Source organism: Aptenodytes patagonicus, chromosome 4 (assembly GCF_965638725.1).
Source record: "Aptenodytes patagonicus chromosome 4, bAptPat1.pri.cur, whole genome shotgun sequence".
In the NCBI taxonomy this organism is placed as follows: domain Eukaryota; kingdom Metazoa; phylum Chordata; class Aves; order Sphenisciformes; family Spheniscidae; genus Aptenodytes; species Aptenodytes patagonicus.
In genome coordinates, this window is record NC_134952.1 from 37,516,862 (window position 1) to 37,533,659 (window position 16,798).

The window sequence follows — 16,798 nt, forward strand, 5'->3', positions numbered from 1 at the left end:
TTTCAGACTTTCAGCCTTTAGTAAAGTTGGTGTTCTTGGGTTGCACGTAGCAGCCGTGTCTGCAGCAGAAGGGCAGCTCAGTCCCCTGCTGCTTGCTTGTGAAGGGCTGGGCCACCCATGCCTGGGTACAGGTTCTGCACCTGCTGGCCAGGAGATGCTCTGGGCCAGGTGAACCCAGAGGCCAGGGAAAACTCCTCCACTGAAATCAGGTTTGGAAGGCAGACGCTGTCCTGGTGGTTGACACTTGTGGAGTTATATGTCAGAATAGTGTGACTTTTAAATGATCTTAAAGGAACCGCTTTTTAACCATCCTATCTGGATCATGCAGCTACGTGTGCTTGTTAGAACGTGACTCTGATGGCAGCCTGTGTTCAGAAGGAGCCAGTAAACTCCTTTGGTCAGAGCAGAGCAGCGTGTGATGCCTGCCAAAGCTGGCAGCAGCACTTTGCCGTTCCCCTCCTTCATAGTCTTTCTTTTAGTCAAAATATTAAATGCCTGAAAAGTTGTAGAGGCGCTTGAACAGTCTTGTCCTCTCCATTAAGATTATCTCACAGTCATTGCTGAGGGAGTCCCAGTGATGCCTGGGAGACTAATGCATGTGGCGTTAGGCCTGGGAGTAGGTGCCAGTGGGGCGATGCTCGCAGCTTTTGGGAGTGCTTTCCTCTAGCTCACATACCCTGAGCTGCACAGAAGCATTAGGCCAGGCGACACAGGAGCAGTGAGCTGAGCTGGCTGTGCCTCCAGCACGTACATCTACCAGCAATACCTGCTAGGAGCATACAGCTCACCAGCCACCAACTATGGTATGGCCACTTAGCTCTTGTAGGCTTTGAGCTGGAGACAGGTAGTATTCCTGTCTGTTCCCCCTTATTCTGGCAAATGCGTACATGAGCTGGCCTCCAGATATGCCTGCATAGATGCTCCTTCCACGCTTAGCTACTGTTAGACTGACTATTGAATGTTGAAGACTATAACAGCGGAGAAGGGTGGTGGATGAATTAATGCAAATGCACATTTCTGAGCATTGAAAGCTGCTTATAATTGCTTTGCTCGGTGATGTGAAGTCCTGAAATCCGAGTTGCGTGTTTTGCATTGAATGCCTTGCAGTTACCCTGAAAACCTCTCTTTAGTTGAGGTGAGTGGGAGGCTGCTCCACGATCTCCTGCCTGGTAACTGCAATGGGGTAATATCAGCAGAAAGAAGCTGACAATCTGAGTGCAGATCTGCAAAAGGACTTAAGCGTGGCAAGAGTCTCGTATTGAGCTCCCCCCTGTTGCCACTGCCAGACCCTGTGGGTACCCACAGCAGCCGCTGGTGGGGATGAAGAGCCCTGCCAGGCCTTGCTGAGCTTGAGCAGGGTGCTCAGGGCACTTCCCTGCTTGTCCCCATGGATGTGAGAGACCTGGGCCTTAGCAAATCGCTGCTCCGCATTAGGCAAGCGGGGCTGCGAGCCGGTCTCCCACCTCGCAGATAGATCTCTGACCACTGGGCTTTGGGGCAAATGGGGTCTCTCCCTTAAAACGTGAATTCTCAGCAATGGGAGGAGGGCGTAAGTGTCTGAGTAGCCTAGATAAAAACAGGCTCCTTCCTTTGAAACAAAATTAAGGGCTGAACTGCCTGCCTGAGGCTTAATTTCTACCTTATCCTAGATGCATCCTTTTGATTACGCATGCAGCTCCCTGTTGAGACATTTTTTAAAATCTAAGTGCCACCTTTCCCCATGCATTTAGCTTAGGCTTCCAGCAGGCATCTGGACACTGAAAATTTAGGTGATTTAACATCCAACTATGCCAGTGTCCATGTCCCTTTGTCGATCTGGCACCATCACCCGAGTTCCAGGATACTTATTTTTTTCTGCAGCTTGAAAGGGGCTACTAAATAAATTTCCCTGTAACCAAGCCTCAGTAAAGCTGAGCAAGGTGCTGCATGTGCAGCGTTCCCATGGGGGCTGCTGTGTTTGCTGGGGCATTGCACAACACCAGAGGCTCAGGGCTCCAGTGTGCAGCCGTAACCTGTCTCTGCAGTCAGTGATCCTCGGTGGATCAATAGCAGCTAATTTTATCTTTTCCGGCTCTCCAATTCTTTGACCTGCAGGTCGACACAACCAGTGCAGCTCATCGAAGACCTAGTTGCCATTAGCACTACCTTTGCACTCTTCAGATATGCAGAGGGGCCTTGGGACAGGGTGCGTGTTTGCCTCGCTTAATGGCTGGGAAGATGCAGACTTCTGTCGAAGTGACAGCTCTTTTTGAGTGGATCACAATCACAGCATGTGGCATCCAGGAAAGACCTGTCACAGTGTCCCCAGTTTTTTGTCCCCCTGATAACAGTTCATATGGTTAGTACTGTGAAGGGCTAGCACCACAAGTCTTGAGGCTCACCTTTGCCCTGCCCTTGCTGAAATGCTTTAGAGCAGTGAAAATGGGCATGGCGTGGCATCAGATCCAACTGGCAGCTCTGCGCATCCATGCAGGTGTCTCTGGGTCAGCAGCGAGGCAGAACTTCCCTTGCAGAGCTAGCACTGCCAGTCCAGAGTAAGAGCAAAAGACTTTAGACTTTGTAACTGATAACCCCATAAGGGAGCCAATACCAGGGAGGAGGTTGGACCTGTAGATAATCCTTTAAATGTGTTCATAGCTTTTTAAAGAAATCCCGAGTTTATGGAATTAAACTTTTGGTGTCTATTCTGAAGGGAGTTTTTTAGATTCCCACTCGAGTGTACCAGACCTACAGAGATGCATCTTGTGGAAAGCTCAGTCTATGTAGAACAGGTGGTGTTTTCCCAACGCTATTGCCCTGTGGTAATGTTTATGATGTGATCTAAAAGGCTGTATTTAGTGTAAACACTTTGGTTTGCTTTCAGGCTTGCTGCAGAGAAAAATTAAGGCTAGGATTTTGTAATTGCTGTACAGAAGCTAAGGCTTCCTTTCAGAGAGCACTAAGAGATACAGCATGTTTGGAAGGGGATGAGGATGAATATTAAATAGAGTATCATTTTAAAGCAATGTTTCTTCCTCGTTTGTTCCAAATGTTAATCTCTTGTAGTAAATAGCACACTAATTTCTTGCTCTCTGAAGGCTCACTCTAAATCTGAAAATTAAAAGTAGCTGTCATTTCAAAGCAGAAGATTTGGAAATGGAGTAGACTCTGGCTTCTTCTCAGAGAACCAAAATACTAGTTCTAAGACCGTGTCTAGCAGAGAACAGGGGGTATATGGCAGGCAGAAGTGATATGAGTTATTACCATCTCAGAACAAAGAGATGAACTGAGTCCAGGCTCCTAAAATAAATCAAACCTGACCCAACTGTACTGTTTTCATTCTAGCAAGAGCCAGTTGAATCATCTTTTGGGATTAATGGGCTAAATGATGTCACTTCTGACTATTTCCTGTCCTCCACTATAAAAAATGAAGTTGACAGTACAGTGAACTTTGTAGGTAAGTACTCCTATGCTTTTCTTATATGCTAAGCATACAGGTGACTTCAGGAACTCTTTTGAGTTTGCCAAACTCAGCTTTCCATCAGCATTTTGCACTTTGGAGAACACCATGGTTACAATCAGGTCAACACATTTTTCACTAGCCCAAGCCATGTGAGGTCCTGGTTGCAGGTCAGCCCCACCACCTTGCAGAGACAGCGAGCAGCACTGTGGCAGTGTGGTGGTTCCCCTGAGAGCAAAGCACTTACAGACATGCTCAGGTGGCTTTTCCTGACATGAACTTACTCCACAGGGTAGTCCTCAGCTATGAGGAGACTGTAGCTGGTGTCACGTGGGAGTTAAACTGCAGTTGGATGGCAGTTTCCCATTGCTCAAAGCAGAGGTTTGTATAGGGTACTGTTTTATTTGGGAGTTTAAACCTGCAGACGAAATGGAGGAACTTGTTTTTTTTACTTGCACCTCAGTAGCAGAGTTAGTTCTTAACATCATTGAGCTAACAACGAGAATCAGCGAAGACTGCATTTAGAAACTGGTACATTAGGAATTAGCTGTCATCTCAGCATGTGAATGATTGGTTTTTGGTAGAATAATTGGGCTGGTTTTTGACAGCTCTTTTTTGGCTGAGGTTGTCACTGCAGCGAGGGCTCCTAGAAATGTGACCCATATACCATTTTCTCTAGAATCCCCCTTCTATATATGTCAGAAAAGTGTTTGACAAATATGTTAGTCTTCTGTTTGGAGAGATGGCAGAAAGTATGTGCAGTGACTATTTTTGATGCCCATGCCTTAGGTCGCAAGGCTTTCTGTAGTCATTCCCCTCGAGTACTTCTGTGGCTGAGGAGTTTGTGAGTAGTTTTCCTCTCTTTATGGCAGTTCATTTAATCAGCTGTTGCTTTGTAAGAGTGCTAGAACATGATTGTTGCTCCTACTATTACAGAGGGTTTTATAACTTGAAGGAATAGCATTGTAGTGCTATTACTGCTTCCTATTTACTGACTGACTCATAAACAAATCTGAAAACACACCAAGGCCAATAGGCAGTCCCAGGGAAGAAGCTTCATACACTTTTGCTTTATTTTACCGTCCTAAAGTCAAACAGAGATCAATTAACAGCAGTCTTTGGAATGTACCTGGTGTTCCCCAAAATCCACTAACATCAGAGAGAGTCATTTTGCTGCAAACATCTCAACTTTCTACAGTACAGTGTATCCTGAACTCCAGTTTGATTTTATGATGAGATGAATGCATGTCACACCTTAGAAGGTCTCAGTAATTTACAGGACAGGACCCATAGTGGCAACATCAACATCTAAGAATGGTCAAAGGTCTGTTGTGGAAACCAAGCAAGAGGTTCAGAGGAACAGAACTGAATTTGCACCTTAAGGGCTTTCATTTTTCTCTGGAGTCACAGAATCCATTTTCAGGGGTAGGACAGCAAGGCTCGGGTGGGTAACTGTCATCCAGTGTTATTTAATTAATGGCTTGTGAAGTGTGCTGCTTATCCAGACTGCAGAGAGAAGTCCGTGTTTAGGACTGCAAGCAGGATTTTAATGTAAACAGGGGGAAAAGGGTAAAATAGATCTGTTTTGCAGAAAGGAGGGAAGTCAGCTGGAGGGGAGGAAAGACAAAGAGCATATGCAGTGTTTCTGACATACGTGCAGCTCACGGGAAAGTGGTGGCATACTGCCCAAGCAAGCAGTAATTTTTTCTGTGCAAGTTATCTCTCGGGGTGGGTAAGAATTCGTCAGGTACTGAGGAGAAAGGTAAAACAGTACAGATGGCCTGCTCATACCCTGGCACGATACTGGTTTCTCCCACGTAAAAATTAACTCTGTGTGTGTGCTCTTGCCCCCTGCACCCAACGCAATAAAAAGCAGGTTGCTTCAGAACCAGGAAAGATGGAAATACGGTAGAAATGAAATAGCTGGAACAAAATGGTAGTAATTGTAGTGATTCAACTTCTAAAAAAACCACTATCCACTATTTATGTAATTTTCTTTATGCTGGAATTGTCTCATAAAATACACATCCAGCTTTGGGGGACTTCCCAGTGGTTACCTGGCACTTCACAAAGCAAAATGATATGCAGCTTTTCTCTGGGAGAAAAACCTGTCACTTTTCTTTTTCAAAAAGTCATGTTTTAGCCTTGTCTAAAGGTAGAAGGCAGGAATGGATTGTGTGTATATACATGTGCATTCATGTATATTTATCTTGATGATAATGATATTCCTATTGAGGAATAGACACTATCTTTTGCCTTTTTTAAAATTAATAATTAGAGTACTTAGGTCACTGAGCAGAAGAATTTCAAGATCTACTGTTTCATTGCCTACATTTTTTCCCATCATGGGTCTAGAAAAAAATGGACTGTCTGAATTTCTAACAACACAGCACCGTGTTCGTACACAATTTGTTTGTATGAAGATTGTGCCTTTTGAAGCTTTATGTTCCAGTGAAAGAATATCTATAGTCCTTCCCTTTCTCTTGGACAACTGTGGATTCAGGTTAGCCATCTGCTGAGACAGCTCCATCCCTGTGTGCTCTTCAAATCGAGCTAGTGGCTTTCAGCTCTGTGCTGGACTAATGCAGTGGTCATGTGTTCATACTGCTGGGATCGATAGGGGAGTTGTACAAGACAGAGGGAATTATCTCAAGCAGCACCAGAGAAGTGAGATTCTGGCTTTCACCATAGTTTTGCTTTGCTCAGTAACTTCTTGGTAGCTCGGTTTGTTCCCCTGTTTCAAAAGGGTGTCGTGTAGCACAATTAATGCCTGCAAAGCATTTCAGGACACTTGCAAAGAATCCATGATGCCTTCACTTTGTAGAAATAAATAATGTTCCTTTAGTATTAAATATAATGTGCCTGGGGGAATGGGAAAACCGTCTTTTAATAACCAACCAGACTGTAGCTTTCAGTCACAGACCATGGGGATTACAGACTACAGGTATAACTGTGCTTTTCTACATACCATCACTGGCATTGCAAGGATCAGTGAGAATAAGCATCTAACTGGAGAAGAAATTTTTCACAGGTTCATGTCATGTATAAATCAGAGTCCCACCATGTTTTACATGACCGTGTGGCCAGTTTGTTGCATGCCAGTTCCGGTCTTCTGGTGCATAATTTACATGAGAGCATCCAGAGGCCATGGGATGTTGGCAGCTTGCAGAATGAGGATGCTTTCCCAGGTTAGGAGAGATTGCTGTGGTCCGTATGTCCTCATGAGACCGTGTTTCTGAGTGGAGGAGGAGTGTGGCTGTGGTCTTCCCTGGGAAAGCCTCTGGACAGCTGGTATGTCAAGGGGAGCTCAAGGACGTTATGTGTGAGAGCCAGGGGAGAGTTAGCCATTTTCAGTCATCACAAGTGGGGAAAAAAAGGTCTCTGAAGGTGCTGGAAACTAAATAAATCACACAGGTTTCCTTTAGAAGTCCCATTGAAAGCAGGTGGTGGGCATGGAAGAAAGTGCTGAGACAGTATTGAAGACTCACTCAAATACCAAGCAGGCTCCAAGGACAGGCTCTTAGAGATCCAGCCAGGGTCAAGGTGTTACGAGTAATCAATTTTTCATTTCTAACCCCAAGTTGTAGGACAGCCGCACCTTGATGGCAGCAGCGAGGAGCAGGTGATAGTTGCCAATCCTCCTGATGTTTGCCAGGTAGTAGAAGTGACAACAGAAAGCGACGAACAGCCCCTCAGCATGAGCCAGCTGTACCCCCTTCAGATCTCCCCTGTCTCGTCCTATGCAGGTAAGCATCCTGGCATTTCTTTTTTTGGAAATGTTTGGAAGACACTGGGGAAAAGAGGGCTTTTCCAGGGTAGCTGGCAAAGATCCAGAAATGTCTATTCGGCTGCCTTCTGCATTTTTAATGAAACTCAAAAACTCACAGTCCTCTACTCATTTCACCTTGGGAAACAACTTGGCAGATCTGAGGTTGGAAATGTAAGCTGCAGATTTTAGCCTGTGACTAATGGAAAAAGAGAACCTTTTTAGTTGTAATGCAGAGAGGTCTTTTCGTCTTTTATTAGAGGGGCATTTTCAGCGGTGCAAATGGTGTGCTGCAAATATAGTGTGTCCCCCTTGCCCCCTGACCTACTAAGATTAAAGGTCTTCTCTGCTCTATGTTTCCTCAGTGCCTAGCACAGTGGGCACAGAGTGCTAAGGGCTGCACTAATGGTATATAATGCAGACGTGGAGCTGAGGGCCCTGGGGGAGTGGATCTGTCTTGTTACAAATAGTCTGCAGACTAGAACAGCCATGTAGTGTCTGATAACAAGTGGTCCTGCAAGCAGCAGAGCCGTGGGTGTCTGGCTTCCAACGTCTGCCTCCCATCTGGATTCTCTGATATCTAAAAAGGGGTGAGATAACAAGCTTTTCCCCGAGTCAGGGTGCTAATGGTTTCTCTTTTTTGTCTGGCCCCTTATTTTCATAAAACTGGTAGGAAGTTAGGAGTCTTGGGCACTCATTTATCCCTTATCCAAGTCTGACAGTATGTTCAGAAGTTGTTAGGGGAGAACAGACACGAACGCACACGTGGGCACGCTATATAGAGTCCCTGCAATCTTATAAGCCTTATTTCCGTAGGAAGCAGGGCAAAGCCACATTGAAAGTAGAAAAAGTTTCAGATCCAACCTGTCCTTCCCTTTTTAACATGTTGCTGACTTGCAAGCCTCAGGAGACTGGGTAGAAACACGAATGTCATCTTTTTAGGCAAACTTAAGTATTAATTGTTCCCCACGCAATTTATTATTTTACACATGGTTTTGCCTTTGACTCATTAGGCTGAAATTACTTTCAGACACATTTTTATAAAATATGTATTTAGTAATTTTTATCTTTGGGTCTGGGTGAATAGTATGATGTTCTTTTGACTAGCCTCCAATGTTAGTCTCATGCATGTTCAGAAACGATAATGCTTCCCAATGTGTTTAGTCTGTAATGGCCAAAGCATTTAGAAGGGCTTTGCAAAGCGTAAGGCAGGAGGATGAGGGTGCTTTAACTTATTAGCAGCTGGGAGACGGGGCCTTTGAAACATTTGTCCTCTTTCCATATGCTTCTTGCAAAACTTTTCCCGTCTATGTGAACATGACAATGATGCTTTCTTTTAACCTCAGCTACAGGATCCAAGTTCTTGGAATGCAAACAAAAGTCACTGTCTTGGTCTGGAAGTCATGGTGGTTGCTTGGGCTGGTACGATAGAAAGGGGTGGTCTGATGATAGGAGAACCACCCTGACATGAGCAAGTCATGAACTGCCTCCCCTAAAGTCAATGCAACAAGCCTGCATAAGGAAAATGAGGCATGACTGAAGTACTTCTGCTATCCCCTTATATTGTCTTGGTATCCTGGTGGTCGTCAGCTGTCCTAACTTATACCAGGACCTGCTAGCCCATAACTCAGATAACACAGAGATGATTTCATGCCACTGACATGCTTTTGAATGCATCTCAAGGCAGCTCTTGATGATCCTGGTTATGCTCGTTAGAGGCCAATAAGAAGTGGAGTACTGCAAGGATCTGTCCTGGGACAAATCCTATTTAATATATCAATGAGCAGAAGAGGTGTAGGAGTACACACTTGAGAAGTTTACAGGTGACACCAAATAGGGGACACCAGTCGATACGCTTGAGGGCAGGGCAGCCATCCAGAGAGACCTGCAGAGACTGCAGGAATGGGTCAGCAGAAACCTTATGAAATTCAGCAAGGACGCATGCCAAGTCCTGTGCCTGGGGAGGAAGAGCCCTTTGCAGTGATAGAGGCTGGGGCTGATGGGATGGGGAGCAGCTCTGCAGAAAGGCGGGTGGGCAGTGAGCTGAACGTGAGACAGCAGATCACCCTGGCCACAGAGAAGGCCACTGGCTTTCAGGAGCATGGCCAGTAGATCTAGGGAAGCGATTATCCCCCTCTACTCAGCACTAGTTACACTGCTTCTGGAGTAGCGGGTCCAGTCTTGAGCCCTCCAGTCCAAGAAAGATAGAAACGAACAGGAGCAAGTGCAAGGAAGGGCTACCAGGATGATCAAGTGCTGGAGCACTCACTCTGTGAGGAGATACTGAAGGACTGGGGAGAGGTGGTTTTGAGGACCTCATAGCAGCCTGCCCCTGCCTGCAAGGATGTTATTGAGAAGGCAGAGCCAAGCTCTTCACAGCGGTGCGTGGTGGGAGGATAAGAAACAGCAGGCATAAATTGAAACAAGAGAACTTGGTCCAGCTGGATATAAGAAAAAATGTCACCTTTTTCACCACAAGGACAGTTAGGCAGTGGAGCAGGATGCCCAGAAAGGTTGTGCTGCCTCCATCCTCAGAGGTTGTCAAGACCTGACTGGGTAAGGCCCTGAGCAACCTGATCCAGTCCTGTAGCTGGCCCCGCTTTGAGCAAGAGGTTGGGCTATAGACCTCCTGAAGTCCCTTCCAGCCCAAATTGTTCTATGAACATCTTTTTTTTTTAAAGCATGCATTTGCCCTTGAGGCAAGAGTGAGGACAGGGGTCTGGTTTGTTAGAACTCTGAAACTTGTAGGACATTCTTGTGACTATTTCTGCCTTTGTCTTGCTCCACACAAACCTGTACAGCAGAACCGCGGGAGCCCTGGCCCTGTGCTCAAGGGTTTGCTGGGTAGAGCTGCCTGCTCTGTCTGTCAGGTGCTATCGCTGAATGGCAGCAAAGAGTATAACCATAACAGTTGTGCAGGAACAGTTAGTTAAGCTCTTCTGAAACAACAACAAAAAAAAGTAGCCTGAGGTATCAGCTGTCCTACATAAATCTGTTTTATTTCAAAAACACCTCTAGTTCCATTCTGAGGTTACTCAGGCAAATGATATGAGTGGCCCTTGTGAGTTTTCTCATATTTCCACTGATGCCTATGAAATCCATTTTTTTTAGTACTGAGGCTGTTGTCAACCTCCTCTTGTGTTTGACACTGCTTGAAATAACCTCTTGATTGAAATAACCTCTCTAACTTTCTATGCCCGAGTGGCTAGCTTCCCTGGCTTTCCTAACTATAGTGCTATCTCTTGCTCAGAATTTTGTTATGTATAAACACCAAGGATGGATTCCTTTTCAGCTGCATCACTCTTTTCTTGTTACCACATGTTTCATCATGTCAAGGAATATCTGTTTCTTGTCTCTATGTGGATTCCTCCTATTGATTCTATCTCCAGGGCCGTTTCACCTCTGCACAGATTAATTTCTGCCTCTCCTCCCCCCAGCATGGCTTAATTAGCCAGCTTAATCACGTTGGCACATCTCTCTTTACCTGGGCCAGTGAATGAGAAGCCCTGCAGAGTGTTAACTTCACAGGGCTTTGCAGTTAGATTTAACCTTTCAGACTGCTCCTCTGCTTACTGCATGCTGCAGCGGAGACTCTGGAGTAGGGGATGTGCTGGCTTTGGAAGTAGTAGTCTGGAGTAGCTGAGCTGCCCGCTTCCTTGCTTCAGAAGGACTTCGAGTGCGCTGGGACAAGGCACAGTCCATGCACCCTTAGCACTCATGTTATGTCCAGTGCAGAGCACGAGGTTGCTCACTGGGAAGGCAGGATCGTGGTTTATGGTTGCAGGGGTGCAGGGGCTGTCCAAAGCAGTCTGCATGGGCTAAAATGTGTAACAGAGCGGAGAGTGGAAATTGGGACTTGAGAGCTCCCTTGCCTGCTACAGTTACTCATCATTCCTTCAAGCTTGTAATTTCTGGCCTCCTGTTGGCTCAGGGAGTGGATGAGCCCTATCTGGTCAGCCCCAGTGGGGGGGTTGGAGAAAGACCTCTTCCTGTCATAAGACTGATAGATGCCTAGTGTTATCCTCCCAGGAAACAGGAAGGCACAGACTGGTCCTGAAAAGAGGGGTTTGTGTCCCATCTGGGATGTATCTGAGGCACAGCACTCTCAACCAGCCCATGGGCCAGGAGCCTGACTCTCAGCTGGGAGACCTGCATTCAGACACACTTCCTTGAAAATACAGTCAAAATTCCTGGATTTCAGGCTCTTCTGCAAGGGAGGGATGCAGCTGCAGGAGGATGGCCGTCCTGCTGGAGCTGCGCCCCCCTGTGTTTGCGCTCTGGTTGAAGTGATGAGGGTGAGGGAGGCTGTGTGGGGTGGGAGGAGGTGATGGGGCTGGAGATAGTAGTATTTCTACATGCTCGAGTGGTGGGTGAAGGGTTGAGAAGTAGGCTGGGGGGGGCTGGGCACGGGTGGCAAAAGCGAAATGAGAGCAAAGTATAACAACAGTAATAAAGCGCCAGAAGTGACAACAAGCCCTTGAGGCGGCAGGCTGAGATAACAGTTCATGAAACAAAAACACACTTATCTCCTCTGGGGTGGAGTTGTTGCTGGTTTTGCAGGGAGATAAAAATAAGGATTTGGACAGAACTTTGCTCTTTGCCAGGCCTGGAGCTGCCAAGAGAGGGTGAGGGAGAGGGGGCATCCCCCACCTGCAGGAGGCTCTTCCCTCTGCCCAGAAAGAACAAATCTACTTCTTCCCTCTCTGTTGCTGTCTTTTCCAGGGTATAGCCATGTCAACTGTGATAACCATGTGAATTTACCCAAGTTGTTCAACGCAGTTGTGCTATCTAGCCCTTGGATTGCTGTTGCTGCGGCAGGGGGTCCATGCTTCTCTGTTTTTTTCTGGTCGTTGGCTTGACTCTGCTTCCACTTGTTGGAATTGGATCAGGCCTCTTGAGCTGGATTTTGCTACTGTAGATAGAATAGTGTGAGTTTCATTTTTGTTTCTGTTTTGTTTGACAGAAAGTGAAACGACTGACAGCGTTCCAAGTGATGAAGAAAATGTAGAGGTAAGTGTTTTGTGGATTTTTAGCACTTTGGAGCAAGGTCTCAAGAACAATGTCCTGAGGTATTCTTCCCCCTTCTCCGTTTGCAGTTCTGTCTACCAGTTGAGCATTCATTTTAATAATAGCTGGGAGAGAAAAACAAACCAGGAAGGTTCAAGGGAGACAGACATTTGGGTGGTTGTCCTGCAGAATGGATACCTCTGCAAGTTCTTTCCTCCTCATCTGTCCAAACTACAATGAGATTAATTTGCATGAGATGTTCTGGAGAGCCATCAACAGTGCCAGCTAGTTTGTTAATATGATGCATTGACATTGCTGGGTAGTGAGTATTTTATCTTGGTTGAAAGCATGCTCACTTTGTTTTCCTTAAATGGCACATGAACTCATAAAATTGGAGGAAATGCTTACATGTATGACAGAAATGCAACTTGAATGTTTGAGGTATGTGAGGCAAAAAGCTTTCCCAAGCAGTCAGTTGGGTATTGCTGGGTGAAAGGAATCCGTGGAGAAAATACCCACCCCGTGAACGTTTCCTGAGCTGCATCTATGCAAAACCAGCACTCGTCTTTTGGGGCTGCCATTAAGTGACCAGACCTACTGATCTCCATGAGTACTTAGAGGCCAGGGGAAGCTCACTAAGGGCACTTAGATGCCCTGTGGTCCAGCTGCGTTTTTGCAGAAGGCCTCTTGCAAATCTCTCTCCTGCTGTGCCCCCCAGAAAGCCCTCTGAATCCTCCTTCTTGGAGAACTGCAGGTTGTGCAGCTGTATAACAGCACGGCTAACCCTCTTGGTTTAGTCTCTTGTGCCTTGGTTAGGGTGGAGCCCCTATGTAGGCTGCCAATAATGACTCCCCAAACCTCCTTTGACAGAACATGCCATTGCAGCATGTGTGATGGGGAAAGGACTGGATGCTTATCTTTTCTTGGCAAACCTCCTCCCTGTGATGGGGGACACAACATCAAGTGACAGTGGTTTTCCCGGCATCCTCACCTGTGTTGACAGTTTGGGTGGTGCTGTTTGAGAGGCGTTGGGTCTCTGTGCCTGCCTGTTGGCAGGAGGATGCTCTCTCTTGGTAATGGAGGAGACACTGCCACTTGAAGCTCTGAGTGTTTGGTCCTCTGTATCCATTTTTGTCTTCAGCATACTGGGAATAAGGCCTTTATTTTCCATTAGAAGAGTGGGCAGAGCCTCTTGAGTGCTGGAGAGCCACCAAGGTTTAGACACATGACTTCAGAAAGGGAGAAGTGGCTGAGAGCAAAGACATTCAAAGCCAGCAGCTAGAGGCTCAGGCTTTTAGAGATGGATTAACTCCTGTGCAATTTGTGGATGTTTCTGTCTTCATGTTGTTACTCGGAGCACTTTATATGAGCGAATGCAACTTTGCAGTCTTTCCTCCTTTTTTAGGGACGACTTCATTGGCAGAAGAAAAACATTGAAGGCAAACAGTATCTCAGCAATCTGGGAATGAGGAACACTTCTCATATGCTTCCCAGCATGGCAACTTTTGTAGCCAACAAGCCTGACCTCCAAGTCACCATCAAAGAAGAAAGCTGCCCACTGCCTTACAACAGCTCCTGGCCCCCTTTCCCAGACATCCCTCTGCCACAAGTAGTGTCCACAGCCTCCACAAGCAGCAGCCGGCCAGACCGCGAGACACGGGCCAGCGTCATCAAGAAAACGTCAGACATCACCCAGTCGAGAGTCAAGAGCTGCTAAGCCTTTGACGGTGTGTTTTTTTAGCTTTGTTTTGTTTGGTTTTGTATTTTACATTTCTCTAGGAGAGGTTCATCCCTTGACGCACACGAGACAAATCTAAGGTGAAGCTTTGGCAATATAAAACATTGCTGTGTCCGACTCCAGTGCCGGAGTGTTTTTAACTCAGGACTCCAGCTGTCAGTATGTACACCTGAACCCAGGCGGACCTCCAAGGTTGCTACATTTGGAAAAAAACCCCAAGAACTTTGGCCCACTTGCAGGTTCCAGTGTTTCATAAGAGGACCAACCGACCACAAGGGAAGTGGTGCTGCTGCACTTCTTGCTGTCAAGGCTGTGATGGAACTGAAAGCCTCAGAATGGAAGAGAAAATGTGAACTAGCTGGAATATTTTTAAATAAAGAAAAATCTATTGTGAATATTGTACATAGTGCAGTACTAGCAACGTTGCAGTCTGCTTGTGCACCTTATTAAGAAAGCACTTACGAAAGGCCTTTTATTATCTTGCTCTACTTAATGGCACATTGAAGGTCCCTCCCCACCTGTATTCTTTTCCAAGGCTATTCTTGCTAAAGTGTCTTTAAAGAATAGAGAAAGGAAAGAAAGTTAAAACTTCCCATGTGGATTTCATATGTTTTAAGACTGCTTTTCTCATGTTTGTTTCTAATCTGCTATGCTTGAATGCCGCGTGGTACAATAGGAAGAAAAAAGAAACCTATTACAGAGATATTATGCAAATTCCCAGATTTAAAAAAAGAAGAAGAAAAATACTCTAATTCTAACCAGAGCAAGCTTTTTTATTTTTTATACAGGGGAATATTTTATTCAAAGTAAAATTCTAAAGTGAATATAATTTTTTTTAATCTTTTCTACAGCAAATTTATAATTTTAAGATTCAGTCCTTGGTTATCAGCAGTTATTACATCCTTGTGGCACATTTTTTTTTTTAATTTTGTAAAGGTGAAATAGCTTTTATGAGCTCATGTAGCAACCAGATTATCCTGTGGATTGATAATAAATATGCTATATAGTTAAATTTTTAATAATCCTCTTGTTTGTCTCTCTTTTTTAGTCTTTCAGAAACCCCAGATGGCATGGGTTTGATAGGTGAATGTGACCTCTCGGAGTGAGCAATTAGCATGAGCCGCCTTTACAATTTCTGGAGCACCCATCTAACAGGATGGGAAGTACTGTACTTGAGACAGCTCGAGGTGGAAAGAGGAACTAGAGCTTAGAAGTGGCGTACTCGAGTTTGGCCTCATGTGCAGAGGTTGGGAGTTGGGGCACCTCTTCTGCTGTTATTCTGTGGTTGGGCTTTGAGCAAGTCACCTCATGGAAGGGATCTTGTGAAAGTCCATCCCCCCACCCAACGCAGGCTCAGCTGTGCTTGCCCCATTCCTGGTAGATCTCTGTTTAGCTTGCTCGCGGTTCCCTTGTCTGGAAAAATCTCTTTTTGCAGAGTTTCAAGCAGTAACTCCTTATTAGTGGAATGAATTGGAAGTCAAATAAACATTCCCCAAGGCATTCAACATCTACCACGTGATGGCAAGTTCTGATTCCTCTGGGTCTTCGAGGGAAGCTGCTGAGTATCTGATTAAGGGTGTGCAGTGGCTTGCAGGGTTGCGTCGTGGTGGTGGATGACAAGCCATGCCATTGACTCTGTGAAGTGCTGTATGCTTTGGGCTGGCACTGGCATGGGCAGAAGTTGAGAGCACTTACCCTCTTGCAGTTTTTCAAGCTGTTGGAAGTTGAACAGATTGATTCAGGTATGTAAAATACATGGACACAGAGTGTACTTCAGGTGTGATTACCATTCTGATACCAACCCGACAGACAGCTGAGCTGAGTGCTGTGTATATTGGGCTGATGAGCAGTAACGTGCACAGAAATGGGTGCATCACAGGGAGATGTTCTAACTGGCTGTTGAAAAGGGAAAGCAAACAGTAGGATTTTGCTGTGTTCTTAACCTGATGCCACTATTCCAAATTTCATTACAAGTCTGTGTGAAACTTGCAATTTTGTCTTGCCCACCCACTGCACAGTGGCCTGGGAAGACAAGGTTGGAGTTTTGGTTGGGGTTGGGAGGAGGAGGAAGCCCCAAGCAGTATTTGAAGTGAGGCTGAAAACTCGTAATGGTTAAAATCATTGTATGTAAACTTTCTGGGCCCTGTCCCTTTCCCTTGGTTGTGTGCTCACCCTTCCAGTGGCCCTCTAGGTCCAGAGGCCACGAGGTTTGGTCTTCCTCCAGGAGGTTGTGTATATGCATGTGTGTGTGTGCAGTGGTGTTACAGTGAGTCTCCGGCAGCCCGAGTCCTTTGCCAGCAGGGTTATGAGGCCCGTGGCAGGTTTCTTTTTCTGGGTTTTGGGGCTCACTTGGGATTATTTTTATATTTTCTTAACACTGTCTGCTTTGATTTTTGGAAGTCTTTCCAAACTTCCAAGCTAAAGTTTGGAAGTTGCTCTGTAGCATCTCCTAGCCCCTTTTAAGGTAACAGGCTCTTGTTTCTTAGGGAGGGCCTATAGGGTCACAGAAAAGCCGGGGCTGGAAGGGACCCTGGGGCACATCGGGTCCAACCCTCTGTTGAACAAGGATCTTAGAGTAGGTTATCCAGGGCCCTGTCAAACCAAGTCTTGAATATTTCCAGCAAGGAAATTCTCTTCTAGGCTTCATGAATCCCTTTCTTCCAGCCTTTCTTCATGTGGCAAGTTCCCTGGCCTGCCACTGGCCTGCAGGGTAGGGATGTGGTTGGGGCTGGAAGCTGCAGGTGGAAAGTGGCTGGAAAGGGGCTGTCTGGGGAGACTTGAGGCTGGGAGAGGAGTCATCTCCTGATGTATTTTTGTTGTGGGGAAGGAAGAGTTGGGTTAGGTAGAA

General features: G+C 45.9%; 1 protein-coding gene across 6 annotated transcripts in view; it reads left to right on the forward strand.

Annotated features, from left to right (window-relative positions):
• Positions 1–14,972, forward strand: part of IRF2 (interferon regulatory factor 2) — a 43,534-nt gene extending 28,562 nt beyond the window's left edge. For 5 of the 6 annotated variants that reach the window (XM_076336438.1, XM_076336440.1, XM_076336441.1 and 2 more), the window contains exons 7-10: positions 3,325–3,436; positions 7,021–7,185; positions 12,169–12,215; positions 13,618–14,972. In XM_076336438.1, the coding sequence (XP_076192553.1) occupies positions 3,325–3,436; positions 7,021–7,185; positions 12,169–12,215; positions 13,618–13,929 (636 nt within the window). In that variant the 3' untranslated portion in view covers positions 13,930–14,972. The remainder of the gene's footprint in view (positions 1–3,324; positions 3,437–7,020; positions 7,186–12,168; positions 12,216–13,617) is intronic. The other variant, XM_076336443.1, reaches the window with a different exon arrangement.
• Positions 14,973–16,798: the final 1,826 nt, after the last annotated feature.